General features: G+C 45.4%; 1 protein-coding gene across 2 annotated transcripts in view; it reads left to right on the top strand.

Moving 5' to 3' along the window:
* Window positions 1-506: 506 nt before the first annotated feature.
* macrod1 (mono-ADP ribosylhydrolase 1) overlaps window positions 507-9,180 on the top strand; it is a 42,838-nt gene continuing 34,164 nt past the window's right edge. For both annotated transcript variants that reach the window (XM_083685536.1, XM_083685537.1), the window contains exons 1-3: window positions 507-1,107; window positions 1,504-1,599; window positions 2,170-2,277. In XM_083685536.1, coding sequence (XP_083541662.1) covers window positions 648-1,107; window positions 1,504-1,599; window positions 2,170-2,277 — 664 coding nt within the window. In that variant the 5' untranslated portion in view covers window positions 507-647. The remainder of the gene's footprint in view (window positions 1,108-1,503; window positions 1,600-2,169; window positions 2,278-9,180) is intronic.

Here is a 9,180-nt window from a genome sequence, read left to right as displayed (position 1 = left end):
TTTAATCTGTGTCTGGTAAACTGCCCCCATGAGAATATTTATTCTAAAGAGGAATTAGATCTCACTGATATTCAGACCATTTTATAGAAATGCTTTTTGTCGTGCCATGGTCTCTGGTCTAACCCCGTGTTGGGGTTAAACTGTGCAATACAATTCCATTCACTTCAGAATTAGGAAAGCAGGTAGATGTTCTTTAGGTTTCAAGTTGTTACAATAATGTTGTAAAAAGAAGCAATACTTGTGATATTGGCCGGTAGGTGGTGATGCTTCCTCATCTGATAAGCACAGCTCCGCGGGGGTGGGTGATTTGATGAGGAGGGGCCTGAACTCAGAGGTGCTGAAGATATGAATCGTTCGTATGTTCATACATGCGAAATCGATGTTGCATGTCAAACCAACACTATTAACATTGACTGACAAACTTCCACCAAGGCCTGGCCTCTGCAATATCAAATAATTTCCCCTTCACTTTTGGTACAATCCATACGTCATTGTTTACAACAAAATGGCACATGCCATAGAATTGTTCCTCCATATTCAAACTGGATCAGGTGTTTTATATCAAAAACGAAACTAACCAGCGAGCTGAAAATATACACTATCGAACTCTGACATTGGAACCTTTCGCCTGACTCCCGTGTCACAGCATGGCATTTCAAATGTCAACTCTCTCTTCACGTATCAGAGTCATTGGTCCACTTTCCTGCAGCCGTGGTAACTTTCGTACAACCGGTGTGTGCGTCAAATTTAGAAATATTTTCGGTGCTGCAAGTTGCCAGCCGAGGCGTCTGTTGCCTTCGCTTGTCCGTGGGGGAAAGAGTTTGGCTGAAGCCAGCCCTATAAAGTGCAAGGCCAAAGGGGATATTCACACTGCAAACCGTATTGAGAAGTTTTCGACAACCACAGCAGTTTCGAGGTCGTTCAAGGGGCAAAGTAACGGTCCATTCCCCCGGGGAAAGAACCGTTCGGTGTACCAACTTGCCGTCGGTGCGCTTGGAGTGACCGCCGCTATCGCGTCCCTGCACACAAGTGCCCAGGTCAGCATGGCCGCGGTGTGCGAGCCCCTGAAGCTTGACTTCGTCAAAGGCGACTGGAGGGAGGTAAAGGGTGAGTCTGGGTTCATTTGAAACATAAGCATGTGTGGGTTGCCGTAGCCTATAGCTTCCCACAAGAGTACATGATGAACTCCCCTCTCCAACAGGTTTTCAACAGGATGCAAGCATATGCGTGAAAGCTTTTGTGCCTAGATTGAAACAGAAAGCACCAGTGCATGCATGTCCACCCATCCATTTGGCCGTGGAAATACGCATGAATATGCAAGTGTGTGTATTCAAGAAATATTCTGGGTTTTTCCATACCATATTCCTGTGAGGATGGTCGCTATGCCCCCAGCAAGAGCAGCTGTTGCATGATCAACAGCTAATGGGGATCCTAAAAAACTAAATTAAACAATGATTGGATTGATTAGTGGACTGATCAATGTGTTTCTTATGTCTACCCTAGCGGCCCAGCTGGCCATGAGTAGGGAGGAGAGGCGGAAGCATTACAAAACTAACTACCTGGCCCTGGAGGAAATTCCTGTGTGGACCCCCACCCCAGGTAAGGCATGTGAATTCCATTACATGCATTACATATTTGATACCATTCCTCATTCCATTACATGCATTACAGTGAGCCCGTCCTCCCGATTTCTACCTCCACCAGCCTCCCCGTGCCTGATAGTACAGAATAACCATCATATCAGGATATAAACTGTTCTATATCTATGGGCCATACCAAACATAGACTGCTAAAGAAATGAGTTGTCAAGGTAAATCTTCAGTAAACTTTAGGTTCTCAACCTGGAAGTAGTTGGGTATCTAAATTGTTGGGTACCTAACTATAACTACAATACGTGTGTGTCCACTGAAGATGCTGTTTATGAAAAGATAATATAATAATATATAATATATGCCATTTAGCTGATGCTTTTATCCGAAGCGACTTACATTGCAGTGAGTGCATACATTTTTCAGTACATTTGGTCCCAGCGGGAATTGAACCCACAACCTAAATGCTATTAGCGCCATGCTCTACCAACTGAGCCACAGAGGACCAAAAGATGTTAATGAACAAAACAGTGTATGAAGAAGAGATGATGTCAGTCAGAGATCTTTTTCTGTGTGGCAGGTGGTTCAGGTGAGCCGCACTTCAAGAGGAACGAAAGGCTGGACCGAAAGATCTCTCTGTTCAGTGGTGACATCACCAAGCTGGAAATCGATGGGATCGTGAATGCAGGTGACCTGACCCTAAGAATTATCTATGTGACAGTTCACTGTGAATTTAAACGAAACATGAGGTGTGTTTAAGAACCGCTCCGTCACCTTTCACTCCAGCGGAAAGGAACAAGGAACGAGATGCCTCGGCCCCATATGCAAATACAGAGTATGTGAAAACCAATCAGTGCACCCGCTCAGGAAGCCGGCTAGAATATGGTTAATCTAACATGATAGTTAAAGGTGTAGTCTGTAATTCAAACAACAACAAAGAGTCCTCCCTGCCACTTTTCTGGTAAAAAGCTGAGGGTGAGGGATGGACAATGGAGGATTGTAACCACTCTCAATTTCATAGACAGAGATATGGATACAAGGACTGACAATCCATGAGATCAAAACTATAGTTTTAACCATGTTTTGAAGCTATACAGTGTCTGTTTACAATTGCGTTGTTTACAAACAATGGAGTAAAACAAGCTTATGTTTTGGGCTCTGATGGGGTAAGACAGTTGAACTGAGCTCATGAGGCACTTATACGTAATATTCTTTAAGAATTAATGGCTATATATCATTAATTTAAAAAGTAAAAAAAAAATGGATGTACCAATTGCGGATTGTCCCTTTAATGAGAGTGAGGAAAAGAGGGTTTCTAGACCCGTGTACCCCACTGGTCTAGCTCCTGCCTGGTTACTGTTGACAATACCAGGATCTAAAATCTGAAATACCTTTTTTGGTGCCTAACGCAGATTGTCAAATAGATTTTATTACACAGCATTACAGTTGACCTGATTACACTGACATATTTAATCCCTCCATTTTAAAAAATAATGCTCCAAAAGCAGCTTTCTCTCTGCTTAAATTGAAGCAGTAGTTAGTGTGTGTTATTTAACTGTCCTGTATGTGGTCCCCAGCACTCTCCTTTGACCTTTGACCTTCACATACTCATAACCTGTGATCTTCTCAGATTACACCATGGGATTGCCTGGTTGGCTCTCAATATGATCCCTATGCTTTATATTATTGAAACTACACTATACATTATTACTATGTTATTACATGTGATTTTGAATTTAATAGTTAGTCTTATGCTCATACAACAATAAGCTATATTGTATTAGTTGCTTAGTGTTATGAATTGATACATTTTGCGCAAAAACATTTCAGATATATTGAGGCTTTTTTAAATGCTCGATCGTACGACGGTTTGCATGTTGAAAAGGCCAGATAAGGAGTGGTAGCTATGATGCTTTTGAAAGGTCATAAGGGTCAGGGGTTAAGAAAGAAGCAAAGGATTGAGCATGGTTTTTGTTATGTTGAATAAGTGCACACGTCTTGTATTTCTTCAACAGCTATCTTAGGCTTCATTCTGTACAGGATTTGCTGGAAGGGGACAGTCAGGCAGTAAACTGTGTTGTTCGCATGGTGGCCTAGTTTTAACTCATTCCTCCACTAGATGGCAGTGATGGCAAGTGAATAGAGTTTGCTTTTTCATTACAGAATGAAACCTCCGGCAGGTGGTCCAACCTTACAAATGATGCTTAATAATCAGTTTTGCATAGAAATTATGCTTTTTTTTCATTTGTTATTTAGTGTCAGCTGTCATAAAACACGGCACTACTGGCTAAACAACTCAGTGCTTATCACCACGGCTACGGGACTAGAGCCATGTTGGGTATGTTTTTACAAGGGCTTTTATAGAGTCCCACTATGCAAAGTGGCGACAAATAACAAGAAATAAACTGTTGTAAACACCCGTGGAAGAGGAGAGACACGGCAAGGTGACTGACAGAGAGGGTTAGATTGACTGACTGACTGATTGGCTGGTTGCCTGGCTGGCTGGCTGGTTGGTTGTCTGACTGGCTGGCTGGTTGGCTGGCTGACTGGCTGGTTGGCTGGCTGGACTGACAGACTGGTTGGCTGGCTGGCTGACTGGTTGTCTGACTGGACTGGCTGGCTGGTTGTCTGGCTGACTGACTGGTTGTCTGGCTGACTGTCTGGTTGGTTGGCTGGCTGGCTGGCTGGCTGGTTGGCTGGCTGGCTCACTGGTTGTCTGGCTGGCTGGCTGGTTGTCTGGCTGACTGTCTGGTTGGTTGGCCGGTTGGCTGGCTGTCTGTCTGACTGGCTGGCTGACTGGCTCTCTGGTTGGCTGGCTGGCTGGCTGGCTGAGTGGATAAGGAGTAACAGACAGCTGGGGGGGGGAGAGTATCTGTCACACTGTTGCTATGACAACCAGCAGGTACAGCACTGTCAAAGGGGGCTTGGGGTACAGAGCAAAGAAATATGGCGTCAAACTGCGCAGGTTTTTTTGTGTGTGACTTATTCATTTATGTTAGAAAAGGAGAGGTGTGGAAAATTGACATTGTCAAGATAGATTGAAGATGGATTCATACACACTAATTGTTTTCCAGGGTTTTTATTCCTCATTTGGTGCTAAGGGCCCTCAAAGAAACATCCAGGACTGCAAACACTTAAACATTCAATTGAAACCAACAGAGGGCAATTATGTGTAGGCGGAGGGGGGGGGGGGCGGCGGGCTTTCCAGCCAAAGTAATGATACTGGAAACACACACACCACACACACACACCACACACCACACACACACACACACACACCACACACACTGTGCTGATCGATCCGGGGAGAGGGCGATAGGGGAGGGCTGTTTATGTTGTTTGTGTCGTTCTCAATAAAGATTGGATTTACAGTAACCCTCCCCCCTCCCTTACCCCACCTCCCCCTCCCTTACCCCACCTCCCCCTTCAGAGTTTTACTGCTCCTGGCTCCTGCATTCTCCTATAAAACACAACAAACATAAAAACCCACAAGCACTTAAGAGCTGTCCCAGGGATGGGACGAGGGGGGGGTGGAGGGTAAAGCATCCTTCTTTTTACACCCCTCAATCACTCCATCCAGCCCCAGCGGAGGGAGTGAGGGATGGAGGAGGGGATATATTGTCCCTGATGGGGGAGTTGATTAAGATGGATTGCCCAATCAATTGTCATTGCAGTGATGAGCTGAGAGTGGGTGGGTGCCTGTGTGTGAGTGAGTGAGTGAGTGTGTGTGTGTGTGTGTGTGTGTGTGTGTGTGTGTGTGTGTGTGTGTGTGTGCGCGCGCGCGCGCGCGCGTAACTTTGCCTTTTCATCTTTTGAAATGACTTTAATGTCAAGTGGCTCAACTGAAGTAACCTCACCATTACAGTTCAGTATTTTTGTGCTTTAATGCTAGTTACCTATGGGCCTATCTCTACAGCGGGCTAGAATGAAGTCATTATAAGCCGGAGTGTTCATTTTCATTCCGCCATCGGCCTGATATGTCTGTGGCTCAGCCAATCGGAGGTTTGAGGTACGGGCCAACCAGTGGCTAAAAGCTCTTCCAGATAAGCAGCCCAGGTCTCCAGCCTCGGGTGTCGGTCTCCGATAACACTCTCCCGGGCGCCGCGGGGGATCCCTCGCCTGCCGCCGCAGCGGCGAGATACAAGATAAGAGAGAATCCCGCCCTGGCGCGAGAGACGGGGCAGGGGAAGAAGAGAGCAGCTGTGTCGAAACACCTCTCCAGATAACACAGCTGTGGACTGAGTCAGAGGAAGCTTAGGGGATTTTCACTGGTTCCCTCTAAGTGACAGCGGGTAATCTACGGCGTTAGGGCCCCATAGGTGTCCTCATTATCTTTGCTGAGTGTAGTTATTGTACAGAAGCTCCCCTGCAGTCACTGTCTCTCTCTCCGCTGTGCAGATATGTCTCTGGCTGCTGTCTGCCCTTAAACTCGCGCTTGTCGTTTCTTTTGAAGCGAGGCTATTCCCTGTCAGAATAAGTTACTGTATCATGTTCAGCTCCTGTAGTTACCGACTACTGGATACTAATTTGACTGACTGCTGTACCGAGGGCTATATCTGTCAGAAGTAGTTATCTCTCCTGTGGTTACTGAGTCTCTTGTTGGATATCTATCTGACTGCTATATTCACTTGATCTCCATTGTGGTTTGTTAGGCTGTATCTGGCAGCCTGAGTTACCACGTATCTATTGCAGATTCTGTTGTACTGGACCGGACTGCACCTCCACTGGATGACTTTGCAGTCGTTTGGAAGTTAGTCAGACGACCCGCACACCCCCCCCCCCCCCCCCCCGCCCTCTGTTGGACCAATCAGAAACCACTGCAGTGCTGAGGCGCTCCAAAACACTTGAGACAATTATCCAGAATTTACAACAATTGTGATTTACATTTCCGTTGATGCTTGACATTGACAAGTTAACAGGCCCAGAGTCAATCCCTAATGACTGGTATGTAGGTAAACAAAAAAAAAAAAAAAACTAAACAAAAAAACTGAACGAGTATGCAGAAAGCCCATTCATAGCAATTATTTCTCCCCTTGTTAAAAGCCTTCCCACCCCCAATCAATCGCCACTTTAGTTCAAATGGAGGAAGTGAGATGCTCATTAGTCTGATTGGCCCAATGTGGGGAATGGAGAGAGGAGTCCAACTGCTCATCAGCGCTAAGCTCATTAGAGCTGCGTTCATCAACACTGCTGCTTTCATCAACAGTGCTGTGTTCATCAACGCTACTGCGTTCATTCAGAGTTGCATTCGCCGCCCCAAAAGGGTAGGTTTGATGACTGAGAGTGTGGTCAGTACTGAAAACAAAACCACCTGCCGTGTGTCTGGTTGAGTGAAGTGTGACAGATGCTCTGGTGACCTCCTTCAACACGCTCCAATCACTGCGTCATTTACCTCGAAGAGTCGTAGATCGGAGATCTGAATATGTACCTTCTCGCTGAAAACACTACGGCTCGTGAATGCACAGTGTGGCCCTAGACAATATCCCCTTCATCAGTGGTTAGCCAGAGTCTGGCCCTTTTTAATACAACAAAGTCCATAGCAGGGGAGGCTGGTGGAGGTAGAAATCAGAGTACAAATGCTCATTGTAATGCATGCAATGGAATGAGCAACGGTATCAAACACGTGTCCATAGCCATACTGTGGTACAACGCGTTCATTCAGCCAATTAATGTGTTTACCTCAGCCTCCATCCTGGTGACGTGTGGCCGCTCAGGCTGCTGGCCTGCTCTGCCCTTCCTGGAAGCACTGAAATGACAATCTATTTATAGTAACTGTTTATCCACGTATGTTATTTTCCCCCCCTACAGCCTGCGAGAGCCAGCAATATCATTTAGATGTCTTTTGTCGCACCAAATGAGATTTCACCGGGAGATGAGAATGGAGGTAGCTTTGAGGAGAGCTTCAGAGGGAAGATGGGCCACTTCAGTTCTGGGCCTGGCCACATTAAGCGGGAACCAGCCCAGTGTTTTCTGAGCAACCCAATGACGTTCACACAGATCAATTAAAAGAGCTATACATCTGCAGGGGTTGTGGAGCGATGGTGTTTATAAGTAATAGCTCCCCACCAATGTTTCGGATGGCTATGCTATTAGCTTATTGATTTCTCCTGGCTGGTACGGCCACTCTGTCAAATCGTAGCGTGTCACGGAAAGTAGGCAAATTTAAATTATCCGTGGCAAATATTTATTAGTACCTGTTCACTTTACATGTCACGGGATCTTATCTCAATGGTCTGGATAGAAGATTTTGTGATGGAACGTAGCTAGTACATATGGTTAGTGTGAGCAAAGCTCATTGTAATTGCAGTTTCCGCTAGTGGCCACCGGGGAGCCAGATTTCATGTGTAGCTCCTTTAAGTCCGGGGGGGAAACTGGTAGGTCGGACTGGGTCAGCGCGATACGGCTATGCTGCTTTTAAACACTATCCCTCACCCCCCCCCAACCCTGACCTCAACCTCAACCCTAACCTTAATCTCTATCATAACCTTGACCTCACCCCTCACCTTATGCCTAACCCTAAGAGAAAATAATTAATGGACTTGCTCCTCCATTCAGACCCCCAAGGATAGGGGTGGCCTGTCTCTCTCTCTGTGTGTGTGTGTGTGTGTGTGTGTGTGTGTGTGTGTGTGTGTGTGTGTGTGTGTGTGTGTACGCGTGCACGCGTGCGCACCCGCCCTTGCTCTCAACACCAGATAAAAAAAAAAAACTCCGGAAAAGATTGGTGCAGTCTGACTCAACGTTATTGTTAAAGGTTGTGTCAGAGATTTGTACTGATTTGTGCAATTACCCCCCTCTCAACGTTATCTTGGGTAAGGGTCAAGAGCACCGTCAGGGATAGATAACTCAAAAGGTTTCAGAGATTGGATGGAATTGCTTGTGCTGTAGAATGAACACACTCACACACACACACACACACACACACACACACTGTCACAAACTGTTTGTCTGAGACAGACACTTATACACTCCCTGGTTCGTTATATTGATCGGTGCTTACACAAGCATTAGCACTCACTTAGAATGGAAGGCATGTCCTTACTTAAACACAGAGTCAAACTATACACACACAAAGATATATGTACACACAGTCACACACACACACACACACACACACACACACACACACACACACACACACACCACAGGTTAGCTCTTGAATGCAGGAATAACACACTGCCTGTATATTTAGAGTGTATATATGATGAACACTGCTCTGCCTCATAAATTGTGTTACTAATGCTGAGTTTATATTGATTTTCCAAACAAACATCAGGACATTTTATTCATGCATCAAAACCATTGGTCCTGCTTTGAGACACCATCACCACCACCACAAAAAAATGAATACAAAAGCAATGTCAGTTTAACAACTTCATTTTATTTGCAAAAAAAAACAACCAACCAAAACAAACATGTTCTCACCATTTCAGTTTATACATAATATTATATTTCTGAGAGCGGTATTTAAAGGAAAGGTTTCTAAGACAGTAAAGAAGGCTTAAGTTTAGAGCTTTTGCCACCCGAGTGGTTCCTCCAGTTTTATTGGTAAAACGGATTGGAAAAGGAAAGACTGCTAATGACTTTAGCATGG

Source organism: Argentina silus (assembly GCF_951799395.1).
Source record: "Argentina silus genome assembly, chromosome: 15".
Taxonomy (NCBI): domain Eukaryota; kingdom Metazoa; phylum Chordata; class Actinopteri; order Argentiniformes; family Argentinidae; genus Argentina; species Argentina silus.
The sequence above is the reverse complement of the archived record's forward strand: the minus strand, read 5'-3'. Positions and strand labels throughout refer to the sequence as shown.